Genomic DNA, 13,554 nt, shown 5'->3' on the forward strand with positions numbered 1-13,554 from the left:
AAACAGAAGGGACACCAAAGGCTGCCTTTGTACTAAGAACTGAATAATAGGCAGTATTTCAGCTGAGAAAAATGGATGTTGAGGAAACTAGATGTGTAGAGGGCAGAATGCAACAACTAAAAAACAGAGAATAGGGGTCAAAGTGGATAGAGTTTAACAGGTTCTACAATTATAAGTTTGGCATTCAAGGCCCCTAATCTGAACCAGTAGGAATGGAAAGAGGATAGAATTGGGATATATCATAGATGAAGAATTTGCAGATCTTGGAAAATCACTGGATATAATGAAGCTGAGAAAAAAAATAAAGATGATGTTACTTTCTTTTTTAATTTTTTAAAAATGCTAAATTCTTACCTTCCGTCTTGAAATCAATACTATGTGTTGGTTCCAAGGCAGAAGAGCGGTAAGGGCTAGGCAACAGGGGTTAAATGACTCACTCAGGGTCACACAGCTAGGAAGTGTCTGAGACTGGATTTGAACTCAGGAAGAAGAGTCTTCCTGGCACCTGTCCTGGCACCCTCTGGCTGCCTAGCGCCTTCCTTACCTTGTTTTGGCCCCTTGTGGAAGACCTCCCCACAAGAAAGTGTTGTATTGGTGAGAACTCAACCCTCACCAAAGGGCTTTCTGTCAGGAATGGAGAAAGGCCAGCCAGGTCACACACAGGTGGCGTTTTAGAACCAAAGATGATGGAATGAAAGACCACAAAAAAGGATGTCAGGTGTCAGCAGTGCTGAAAAGCTGAGCAATCCCTCACTGAAGTTATAATGTTGTGCTCAGGGCAGGGTTCTATTAAGTGAGCCTAAGCAGGAAATGACACACTCTTACCAGGGAAAATATCCTCCAAATTGCTTGTAGTCCCTTTTCCAAGAAAGTCTGGACTCTAAATGGTCCTCCAAGAGAACCAAGAAGTACAAAATCTTTGCTCTTTCACAACTATTTTGCCTCAGGACATGTTTATGCTTTTTCTTCATCACTACTGCAAATGCAACCAAGAGGCATGGAGAGAGCCATGAAACCCACAGGCCCCTGGCTTTGGTATTCCTGAGTATTTGCCCAACTTCCTCTCCTACCAAACTAAGGGGGCAAAACCAAATCCTCTAGATTGCCATCTCTTGTCTTCAAAGGGCTGCGAAAGCTCTTGCCTCCTTTTCTGGTAGAGTAGCAAAGCAGTAAAACGTCCCAATATTTATCAGCACAAAAGGAGTCTCTAGGAATTTGCAAGATGTTCTTCTATTTGTTTTTTGTCTTTCTAAATCCCTTATGGTCTGTCTTAGTATCAATTCTAAAACAGAAGGGTGGCAATCCAGGTTGTCTGAGGCCACATTTGAACCCAGGCCCTCCTGACTCCAGGCCGATCTATCCACTGTGTTACCTAGCTGCTCCGGTTCCTGTATTTATTGAGCAAAGGGGATCGATCACTGGTCTAAATTGTGCAGCACCTCCCATACTGCTGGTTCAGTATTAAAAGATAACATACTTCCATGGTACTCTGGGATTTAGAGCTGAAGGGAAAGAGAGAGTGGCATTTATAGAGCACCTACCAAGTTCCAGAACATTTGCAAATAATTTCATTTGATCCTTACGTCAATTCCAGGAAAGCAGGTGCTATTATTATCCCCATTTTGCAGCTGTCAACTTGAGTTCTGGAAACCCCAAGTTTTGCCTCTGTCCCTTGAGAACCACCTTTAAGGGAAGTCCCCAAAGTGACTTAGACTGAATAAGGGATCTCCCAGTGCCCGTTAAGTGTCCTAAAAAGGAGTAAAAGAAATGTTCAAATTCTCAATCACCCCCTTAGTCTTGGAAGTTTTCCCTTGTATCAGAGATCCTGTTCCCAAGAAGCCCAACACCTGGGCCGGGACCATCCTTTCAGTCCATTGCAGTAGACACTCCCGGATGCTCCAGCCTCTTTCCCAAGCCTGCTTCCCACTTGTCAGGGTGTTTGCTCTGCTTAATTCCCCCCCAAGTAGATGAGATCCCCGTGTTCCATTATTCTTTGGTGACACTGTCCCCAGCACCCCCAGGACCTCTGGGTGGCAGCCGAATATTAAGGACCTGTCTCTTTCCTGATTAAAGATTTGGTTTTGCTGACTTTAGTGGTTCTGTGTTTTTCCAGGACGCAGCTAAACCAACTGAGGCAAGCAGAAGGTAAGTGGCTTGCCCAGGGTCACACAAAGCTACAAGCACCCATGTCTGTGTCAACTGGGTTTTGGGGAACCCCAGGTTTGACCCTGTTCCCTGAGAACTCACCCCAAGGGAAGTCCCAGACTCACCTTGATCAGACTGAACAAGAGACCTTAAAGTACTTAGTGATGCCAGTTTAGGTGGGACTAGTAGATGCAGCCAAAAGTTAAGTACCCTTTTGTCTGAGAAGTTTCCCCCACTGTATCAGAAATTGGCTCCCGAGAAGCCCAACACTGGGGCAGGGACCATCCTTTTTGTATCCATTGTAGCAGCCCCCTCCCGGGTACCCCAGCCTCTGGCTCCAGCCTCTTTCCCAAAGCTGCTTACACCTGTCAGTGTACGTTTGCTGTACCTTGTTCCCCAAAAGGTATAGAGGATCCCTCTGTTTTCCTGTTCTTAGGAGAATCGGGTCACGGGGATCCCCTCAGAGATACCTTTCCCAGAGTGCCAGAGCCCTTGGCTCTTTTGGTTTCTAGGTGACTGAGTCTGTGTGGCAGCCAAATATTGAATGCTATCTCTTTCCTGATTAAAGACTGGGTTTTATCTGGCAACTTCCGTAGTTCTGTGTTTTTCCAAGTTGACGTCTATATTATACATTCGAGTCAAATCCTCTCCTTAGAAAAGATCAAGAAAGCCATACCCATGAGGTCTACCCCAGAGCGGCTCTCCTTGGATCTTCCCGAGTTCACAAGTCCCTATTCTGGGTGTTCTTAGTAAAAGCCCAGAAATCTTTCAAAATACACATGGATTTATTTGTCAGCAGGCCCACATCTCAAGAGTGTCTAGTCACAGTAGACTCCCCGGGTCACCTGCTGGCACCTTTCATTTTTAAAAAGGTTTATTTGTGCTTCTAAAAATGCCATCATCACTCAGCTAACAAGGACTACAGTTTTCATACTTAGCCACATCAAAAGCAGAGAGCTGAGCTCCTCCCACAGAAGCCAGGCTCACCACCCAAACTCCAATAATTCAATGAACAAATTTTTGCCTTCAGTTTTACAGCTGTGTTGAGTCACCCCATTGAATTCCATTATCTCTTTTCTAAGAATAAAAAGAATACAGAGAGGAAAAAAGTAAAACAATCTAGAACACAAAACACACACACAAAAAATTTCTTCAATAAGTGATTATAGGAAAAATTACTCCAACAAAATGTAATTGCTAAAAAAAAAAACCTAAAAAGCCTATGTATGAAGGACTCTTCTTTAACAGGATCAAAAATATACATTTCTAACCCAGATCAGACTGCTTACCATCTCTGGGGGGAGGGGGAGGAAAGGGAGGGAAGGAGACCATTAAAAGTTATAATTTTGAAAAATATATGTGAAAAATTATTATTATATTATCTTTTAAAAAATAAATCAATTCAACACCAAAAAAAGTTAAAATTTAAAACCAAGGGCTAATATTTGCCATGGAGAACTTCTAAAAATTTTCTCAGTAAAAACGAGGTCAAACAAGGATGACCCCCCCCCATTACTAATTATCAGATAGTTGTGGAAATGCTTGCTATAGCAATAAGACAAAACAAAATAAAGATCTAAACATCAGAGAAAAAGTATTTTCAAATGACACAAAATACTTCAGAAAAAAAAATCCAGGGAATCAGTTAAGAAACTTACTGGGGCTATTGAGCTCTCAAGCAAGGTAGCAAGATACAATAGAAAGCAACAGAATCCATCAGCATTTCTAAACAACACAAAAGAAAAAGAGAAATTGCATGCAAAGTTAACTATCAAATGCATAAAAACTATCTGGTAACCAAAGGAGGCATCTGAAAGATTTAGATAAAGAAGCCTACAAAAAAAATTTTCACTTAAAAATTGAAGAGCGATTCACAGCTCATGGTTGGGCCTTGCCAAAAAACAAAAACAATAATGATACTAAGTTAATTTACATATTTAGTACCATAGCCCTATCACATTACCAAAGGAATACTTTTATGACTAAACACAACAAAATTCATTTGGGAAACAAAAGGTCTAGAATCTCAAGAAAAATAAGCGGAAAAATTGGGAAAGAAGGGAGCAGAGCATAGCCAGCCCTCCAACAATATAAAGCGGTAGCCCTGAAACCTTTCAGAGGGAGAGTGCACAGCAAAGTCAAATGAACTAGATCAAGAGAAAATAGATGCAAACCAAAGCAGTGAGCCCATGTTTGACAAGTCCAAGAATGCACAATTCTCTGAGGACTCCCCTAGAGACAAAAAGTGGAATACTGGAAGCCTCTGGCAAAGTCACAGCCGCCACCGGTCACAGCCAGTCACACTTTATAATGTGTGGAACAATATACTCAAAAGAGATGTTTTGTCCACCTAAAAATGTCCCACCACAAAGGGAAAAGGGCAAACCAGACCTCTGGGTTAGGGAAAAAAAGGAGGGAAAGGATAGGGAAAAGGAAGGGTGGCAGCTACACCTGGCGAAAGAATTCCTAACTAGAAAAGGAGAGATGCTGGAAGACAGCCCATTGTAACGAAATTAATTGTTAAAATTCCAAATAGCACCAGTCCTCTGACCAAACTGAGAACTCAAAGTGTGTGTGTAGTATCTCTAAAAATTATAACTATACACATACGCATCTATCTTCCATCTAAGAAGGAGTCAAAGAGCATCACCTTTCCAAGAGAACTGTCCAGGCTGCTCGCAGTAAGAGGGGATGAGCCGAGGTCCAGAGCCTCCCTTTCCCCATCCCCCGGACAGCCTCCACTCTCCCGGTGACCTCCACATGGGCAACCCCCAAATCCACGGGCAAGCCGGGATCCGTGAGACCAGCAGTGGGGCAGGCCGGGGGCCTCTGTGGACTTCCGCTTCCAGGGAAGGGTGCTGTCATCGATGCTTCTCCGCATTCACCCAGAACCCAGCAAGGCGTTTAACATTAAAAAATATAAATAAAAACCAAAGGGTTTGTCTGCTCGAACAGCAGAGAATATTGGTGTAAGTCCACAGAATGGGCGCGTTCAATCCTCTCAAGGAGGCCATCGAGGTGTTCTCCCTACAACAGTCGGCGTTCGCCTCTTCTGATCCTCACAATAGCCCTGGAAGGTCCAGGCTGATACGATTCCTACTTTATAGAAGAGGAAACTGAGGCAGAATGTGATTGGGTGACTTGTCCAGGGTCATATAGCAAATAGTGTCTGTGGCCACATTTGAATTCAGGCCTTCCTGACTCTGAGTTGAGTCTCTCCACAGCGCCACGTAGCCATCTTTTCCTTAAATGCTCACAGCGGGCTGAGGACTGGCTGGGCCACCTGCTGATGACAGAGGCAGCGAAGGCACACACGGCCTGGGGGCCCTCCTGCAGGGGGGGGGGGGGCCCGATGGTTCCGAGACCATCCGTGAGGACGGGCCTGGCTCACCCACCTCCAGAGCAAAGGGATACGGGCTTGGAGGTGCTTCATTTGGCTCGTTACTTTCCGTGCCAGGTCAGGGCCGGGCAGTGGGGAGGTAAGTGACTTGCCCAGGGTCACCCAGCTTGTACATTTTTAGAATGGGGGCATGGGAGGCAGAAGATTCAGAGCTAAAATAACTGGGTGAGGTGAGTATGGCTCTATAGGAAGGACACCAGAGGAGGAGTGTCAGGCCACAATCTGGCCCCCGGAGGGAGGGAAAGCTTGGGCCTTGGCCTGGAGGCTGCCCTCAGATGGACACTTCAGAGGGCTCCCTGCATCCCGTGGAGCTGTGCCTGGCTCAGGGTCTGCGTGGCCGCTTAGTGCCCATAATGAAGACGTCCAATGGATTCAGTTGGGCACTCCATGAAGCCTGATGACAGAAGATTCAGGCCAGTCCAAAGGAGTATGTCCAAGAGCTTTACAAATGTAAATAAACGACCATACAAAGGAAGGAATCATCCCAGGAATGCCAGCTGGATCCTAAGAACAGCTTGGGGGCATGTCAAGGAAAGGGCTGTCCCTAGAGCCAAGAGAGGCCCCAGCAGAAATTCCAGCTCATGGGGGCAGTCGGGTGGCTCAGTGGATTGGGAGTCAGGCCTAGAGATGGGAAGTCCTAGGTTCAAATCTAGCCTCAGACGCTTCCCAGCTGGGTGACCCTGGGCAAGTCACTTGACCCCTATTGCCTAGCCCTTACCACTCTTCTGCCTTAGAACCAAGATCCAGTACAGATTCCAAGGAGGAAGGTGAGGGGTTAAAAAAAGAAATTCCAGCTCAGACACTGACCCACACTGTGTGACTGGGTAGGACAATTCACGAGTCTCAGTCTCCTCATCTGTAAAAACCTTAGACCAAGCTGACTACCCAAAAGAATTATCTCAGAGTCAGAAAAAAATGACATAATTCATCCAGAAAAACAAAATAACAAAAGAACCAATTAAAAAAACCAATACAAAGGACGCTTCACTGTACCAGATCACTTCTGTATCACAAAATGACAACTATCGAAACTAAGACACAGTGGTGGGCCAATAGAAAACATTAGACACTCAACACATAATAGTAAATGACTGCGGTAGGTAACCTGCTGCTTGACAAACCCAAAGATCCAAGCTTTTGGAAGAGGAACTCACGATCTGACCAAAACTGATGGGAAAACTGGAAAACAGTATGGCAGAAACTAGGCACAGACGGACACCTCACGCCACATACCAAGGTAAAGTCAAAATGGATTCATGACTTAGAATTAAAGGGTGATATCATAAATAAATGAGGGGAACATAAAATAGTTTCTCTATCAGATCTATGGATAGGGATGAATGTATGTCCAAACAAGACATAGAGAATATTATGAAATGTAAAAGGAACAATTTTAACTACATTAAATCAAAAATCAAAATTAAATCAAAAAGGGTTTTCACAAATAAAATCAATGCAACCAAGATAAAGACAAAATAAGACCAGGAAAATCTATAGCAAGTGTCTGACAAAGGCCTCATTCCTCAAATATGTAAATGAGTCAAATTTATAAGACTAGAAAGCATTCTCCAATTGAAAAATGGTGAAAGGATATGAACAGCCAAGTCTCAGATGAAGAAGTGAAAACTATCTTTAGTCATATAAAGAAATGCTCCAAATGACTCCTAATTAGAGAAATAAAAATTAAAACAACTGAGATACTACTACGCACCTATCAGACTAGCTAATGTGACAAAAAGGAAAATGATAAATGTTGGAGGGGATGTGAGAAAATTGGGACACTAATGTAGTCAGTTGTCGTGAAGTGATAGAACCATTCTGGAGTCATCTGGAACCAAGCCCAAAAGGCCATAAAATTGTGCATACCCTTTGACAACTAGTTCTGTACCCCAAAAAGGTCAAATAGAGGGAAAAAAATCTACTTGTACAAAAATATTTATAGCAGCCCTTTTTGTGGTGGCAAAAAACTGCAAACCAAAGGGATGTCCATCCATCAACAGGGGAATAGCTAAACAAGTTGGGGTATACTCTTGGATTGGAACACCACTGTGCCATAAAAAAAGACAAGCAAGACGACCAGGAAAAAACCCTGAAAAGGCTTCTATGAAGTGAGCAGAACCAGGAGAACTTTGTACACTGTAAAAGCAACAGCGGATGATGGTGAACTGTGAATGACTTCACTGTTATCGACAACTCCAAGGGACTGGGGCTGGAAAAGGCTAGCCACCACCACAAAAGGAAGGCAGAGTCTGAATGCAGGCTGAAGCATGCCATTCTACACTTATTTATGACAACATGGGCACAACCTATAGCATATCGCCTGCCTTCTGGGGAGGAATGGGAGAGAAGAGAGCATGGATTGCAAAATGTCAATGGGCATAGCTGGGGAAAATAAATGAGTCAGAACAAGACACTTCTAGAAACACTGCTGGAAATGACAAGGTGAACGGACAGTACATGCACATTTACAGTATTGAGCCCTGGATTCGTTTCCACCTCAGGATAGTTTATGTGAGTCCAGTAGGTCAATTCCCTCACAGCCTCCTCAGCTCTTATTAGACATGTGCCCAAGTGGGGCGATGCTGCAATTTTGGAATCATTCCAGGATCGTGTCACAAACAGGGTTTCAAAATACTTAACAACCACCCAGCTTGTCCAAGGAGTCTAACAGCTGCCACAGGGAGGAAGAAGCGCAGAGGCCAAGGACTGGGTGAGGACCAGACACACCAGGCCGGCCATGCAGGTTCTTTTCCGGGGGAGCAAAGTCAGGGGCCTTGGAGCCACCCGAGTCCTAAGCGGCTGGTATTACCGGTCCGGCACACTGGCCACCACACAGACACACCAGCTACCCGGAGGGAAAAGCCAGATGCTGGCCTGGGGAAGACCCACAAAAGCCGCTAAAGGGCCCATGATCTAGCGAGGAACAGGGCCCCGCAACAGCACTGGGGGAGACAGTGGCGAGAATTAGGGCGCACCGCTGCTGAGGCAGCCCCACAGCTACAAGGAGGGCTGGGAGGAAGGGAGGGGGCAAACTAGTGTGGGTTGTGGCACACCAAAAGCCCCTCCTGCACGTGGAGCTTCCCCTTCCATAGCGCAGAGCAATCACATGACCGCCATGGGACAGCCCAGGCCAAGCGTCACCCGGGTACAACTGAGGCAAAGGAAGAACAGGGATGGGCAGGCTCCTGCCAGAGGCTCCACAAATCCTCGGCTTTCTGGGGAAGATGCCTGCTGCACCCTGCCTCCGGAGTACACCAGCCGGGGGGCAGCGGGGTGACTGGCCAAATGCAGCCCATTCCCAGGAAAGAGCATGGGCTCTGCAGGCTGAAAGGAGGAGCCCAAAAAGCTCCAGGGAAGACCAGGGTGTTCGCAGAGACCCCTAATGGAAACCCAACGGTCCCGCTCAGCTTCGAGGACCCAGGACCAACTCCTCTCCCACAGAATGTCCCAAGCAGCCAGTCCTGGAGCGGCTGGGACTGCTGGAGGCATCTTTGCAACCATTCCATCCCTCCCCGCCGCTTTATTTACAGCTCAGTCCCGACCTCTCAGGAACACCCGGCACTGTCCTGGCAGGCCTGGGAAGGCCTTCAGTGCCCGGCAGCCGTGCAGGTTAATAATGCCTGGAGAAAGGAAAAGCCCCGGAGGCGGGAGGAAAGGGCCTGGAGATCAACAGGAGACGCTGGAAGGGCCCGCCTTAGAGGAAGAGAGGGAGCTCGGAGACGTCTGGAGGGGCAGCGGCGGCGATGGCTCCGGTGCTCGGATGCCTGGACAAGGAGGCCTGCCTGGTGCGAGCTCCGACTGCGGGCAGGGGGCGTGGGGCCCCAAACTCCGCGGAGAGAGGCAGGGAGTCCAGTAACTGGGCTGCAGGGGCCGAGGCTCAGGTCAAACAATCCCCAAGCCGCTGGTGCTCAGAGTCGGGAGGGCCTAGTGCCCCGGGGAAGGGGAGAGCAGAGACCCTGCATTGCTATGGGACACGGGATTCTCCTCGAGGTCCTCGGAAGGAAGGGAAGAGATAGCCGAACCGCCCACCCGCACTGGGGGAGTTCGGGGCCGAGTCCAAGCTGCGAGGAGGACGCGGACAGGACACAGGAGAACGTCTCGAGAGCAGAGGCAGAAAAAAGCAAACCCAGCCCAAACCCGCAAGCTTCGGGCAGACGGGATCAGAGTCAGAACATTACCTAGTAGCCCTCCGCAGGAAAGGGAAGCAAAGACAGTCAATGGAAAGGATTGGGAACCCGAAAGCTCCGGGTTCAACCCAATCTCCAGGAGAAAAAAAGAAGCTGCACCCGGAGGTGGTAAAGTCAGAGCTGGAAGTGGAGGCCCTCCCTTTACAGAGGAGGAAACTGAGGCTGGGGGCAGGGGCGCTGCTGGGGTCGGAGCCCCCCGGACTTCCCCAAGTCCGACACTGTCCCGCCATGGGGGTGATGGGAGCTACAGGAGCCCTAGAAAAGGGAGAAGGGGGAGGGATCCAAAGGAAGAGTTTGCGAGACCCTGCGGGTGGGCACGGACTGACCCCTGAGGCCTGGCCTCGAAAAGCCCGCTGATTGCAGGCGCTTCCTGGGTGGGGGGGACAGCTGGAGCCACTCCGGACGTGGGAGTCCAATGTGGACCACACTATGGAGAGGGAGGGGACAAGAAGAGCACACTGGGCTGCGGAGGGGGGGGAATCTCGTGGAGGAGAGAGGGTTAGAAAAGCGGCCTCCCCCTCCCCCCCCCCACCCCGCGGCAGGGCCCCCAGCAGCGCCGGCCCGTACCGTGGCTCTGCAGGATCTCGTGCTTGAGGCCGCCCGTGTAGTCGATGAGCTCCTCCAGGCCGCGCTCGCACAGCTGCCCGTAGCCCGAGAACTTATGCAGCACCTTCTCCAGCTCCCGCTCCACCGTCACGCACTGATCCATGCCGGGCCGTCCCGAGGCCGAGTCCCCGTCCACCCGGGCCCGCTCCGGGTCCTCGTCTTCTCCCGCGCGGCGGCGGCGGAGGAGGCGGCGGGGGTGGCTCAGCGGCGGCAGAGGCGCTGACGAGGACCCGGACTGCCCGCGTCCCCCGGCCCCATGACGCCCCGGCCCAGGCTAGCCCCTCGCCCGCTGCTGCTGCTTCTGCTGCTCCTCGGCCGCCGCCGATTGTTTTTGTTTTCACGGGAACCGACCGATGACCTGGTTCTCTCCGGGACGCACCAAGCGCCGCCGGCCTGAGGGGGTGGGCGGTGAAGGACCGCCTGGCCGCGGATCGTACCAAGAAGGGCGTCCGAGCAAAAGGCAGGGGGGACTGAGAAATAAGAGAGCACCGCTGCCAGGGACTCCAGGAGCGCTAAGCGCGGGGACGGTCGCGCGCAGCCGCGGTTAAAGCGTGGGCCGTACCACCAGGGACCAGACAGGAGGGGAACGGGAAGAAACAACCGGACACCCCCACGCCGGAGGGCCAAAGGGCGTGAGGGAAGGGAGAGGGGGAAGGCTCCGAAGTAGCCCGAATCCAGTGAGAAACGGCCTCTAACCCCTCCCCCGGGGACTGGCTGAAAACCAGCCTATGACCGGGCGTAGAGAGCGGAGGAATACGTCATGAGGAAATCTCCTCCAATCCAAGACCGCGACATCAAACCTCCTCCAATCCCTTCCGAGCTGGCCAAACCAAAGACTCGCTGTCGGAGGGGGAAACTACTCCGGGGAAGGCAAAAGAAATCCCGACTTTTTCCTAAAGAAACCCGCGCACCCCGTGCAGGGAACGGAGGGGGGGGGGTTGGCCGAGCCTACAAAACTCTATTGGTGGCAGAGGCGCTGCCAGTCGACCACTCGCCTACTGTCCTGGGAAGGGAGGGGACAGCTCAGAAGCGACTCCCCCACAGAAGCAAGCCAATAGCTTTTATTAGTTATTGTGATTAATTAGGGACCTGAGAACCCGGTTGGCTCGCCGAGTGGGGGGAGGGGCAGTGTGCAAAGAGGCAGGAAGGGCGCAGGCGCAGGCGAGGGGCGGAGCCGGGCCGGCACGTGCGGCGGAGGGGGCGGGTTCGCTGTGGTTTCCATGTGTCTGTGTGTTTGTATATATATCTGAGGGGGGAGGGGAGGAGCCACCAGGCTGACCCACCCAGCCTTGGGACTTGGAACCTGCCTCTTCCGTGCCTTTCTATAAACTGTGCCCTTTGCCCGGCTCATTCAGTCGTCTTCCTCATAAACTGTTCACTTTCTCCAAATTCCCGTTTTCAACCTCGTCAGTTTCCAAAAAATAAAAAAGTGTATCTCAGGATTCCAGCCTTTTTTTTTAACCCTTTCCTGCTGTCTTAGAATCCATACTGTAAGGGCCAGGCAATGGGGTTAAGTGACATGCCCAGGGTCACACAGCTGGGAATGATCCCGGGACCTTCTGCCTGGTGCTTTTTCCACTTTGCCACCTCGCTGTCCTGGAATGGACATTTAAAAAGACCTCTTTTCTGTGTAACCCCGCTAAAAGTGTGTTCGTCCTTGAGGAGAGGAACTGCGGTGCTTACTTGTACATAGCAGGCGCCTAGTTAGCGCTGAGCTCGTCCTTCCCATTTTAGAGATGATCCGAGCCCCTGAGAGACTGCCTTGCCCCAGGACGCTCAGGGAATAAGCAGATTGTACCCCCAAACCAGAATGCTTGCTTTCCATTGTGCCATTACATGTCCTGCCTCTCCCCAGTCAGGGAAGTGATGCAGGAACCACACACGGAAGGCAGCTTTCAAATGTACAAGGTCTCATGGCACAGGCAACCTGGAGCCCACAGTTTTTGCTGAAAACGGTTCAAGTACATTTCAGGTGTCAAAATAATTCACTTTTAAGGACTCCCAAATCCGCTGTAACTGTCTTCCTTTTAAAAAAACGTTTGATCAACCTTGCAATAAAAACTAAAGCTGCAGACATTGGGGGGACTTCTGGATAACTAGCATTGTCTCAGGACTTAGGATTGTCCTCTCAAATGTTTATGGACCTTTTGTACATAGAGATAGTTGGGGACTATGCAACTTCTATTGCTGCCTTCCAACTCTGGATGATTTCATGGGGACATTTCCATATATTTTCCATATTTGATCTTATTTAGATTGATAAGATTTCATCTCAGTCTCCAAGCAGAGTCCACTTAGCCATTTGGTATTTAAGGTTTCTATTTTTTCAGTATTCCACCAAGTAGTGGGGCAGCTGGGTGGCTCAGGGAATGGAGAGCCAGGCTCAGAGACCAGATGTCCTGGCTTCAAATCTGGCCTCAGACACTTCCTAGCTGTATGACCCTGGGCAAGTCACTTCACCCCCATTGCCTAGCCCTTACTGTTCTTCTGCCTTGGAACCCATACTTAGTGTTGATTATAAGGTGGAAGATAAGGTTTAAAATATATATGTGTGTGGAGAGAGAGAGAGAGAGAGAGAGAGAGAGAGAGAGAGAGAGAGAGGGATAGATAGATAGATAGACAGACAGACAGATTCCACAGAGTATAAACTACAAATAAATTTGTACAAGTTGTCTTTTTTTTCCTCTGAAATATAGATTTTGTATCATGATGATGAAGAGGAAACATCTTCCCTATAATTTTTCCCCCAATTATCTCTCTCCCTGTCTCTTTCTCCTCTCCTCTCAATTTCCCATATACTCTTTCCTTCCCTTTTTTCTTCCTTGCCCCTGTTTGGCTCTTTCTTTCTCTCTCCTCATTTCTCCCTTGTCCCCTTGTCTGACTTCTCTAGTCTCTTCTCATCTCTTTTTCTCTCTCCCTCCTTCTCTCCCTCTCTCTCTCTCTCCTCCCAATTATTCATTTCAATACTTATTCTGAAACCGCCACTTTGGTGTTAATTTCTTGGCTCCCCACTCAACAAGATTCGAACAAATAGAACCAAGTGAACATTATATACAACTGCAGATTTAATATTGGAAGAATAATTTGTGAATGTCCATCTCCAGAGAATGAACTGAGAAGTGGAAACACAAAAGACATTCTCTCTCTCTTTCTCCCTCTCTCCCTCTCTCCCTCTTTCCCTCTCTCTCTCTCTCCCTCTCTCTCTCTCTCTCTCTC

The 13,554-nt window shown here is 48.9% G+C and overlaps 1 protein-coding gene across 1 annotated transcript in view; it reads right to left on the reverse strand.

Annotated features, from left to right (window-relative positions):
* Positions 1–11,774, reverse strand: part of RMND5A (required for meiotic nuclear division 5 homolog A) — a 61,871-nt gene extending 50,097 nt beyond the window's left edge. Inside the window, exon 1 of the mRNA XM_056813180.1 lies at positions 10,300–11,774. Coding sequence (XP_056669158.1) covers positions 10,300–10,441 — 142 coding nt within the window. The 5' untranslated portion in view covers positions 10,442–11,774. The remainder of the gene's footprint in view (positions 1–10,299) is intronic.
* Positions 11,775–13,554: the final 1,780 nt, after the last annotated feature.

The sequence above is a fragment of the Monodelphis domestica genome, chromosome 1, assembly GCF_027887165.1.
Source record: "Monodelphis domestica isolate mMonDom1 chromosome 1, mMonDom1.pri, whole genome shotgun sequence".
Taxonomy (NCBI): domain Eukaryota; kingdom Metazoa; phylum Chordata; class Mammalia; order Didelphimorphia; family Didelphidae; genus Monodelphis; species Monodelphis domestica.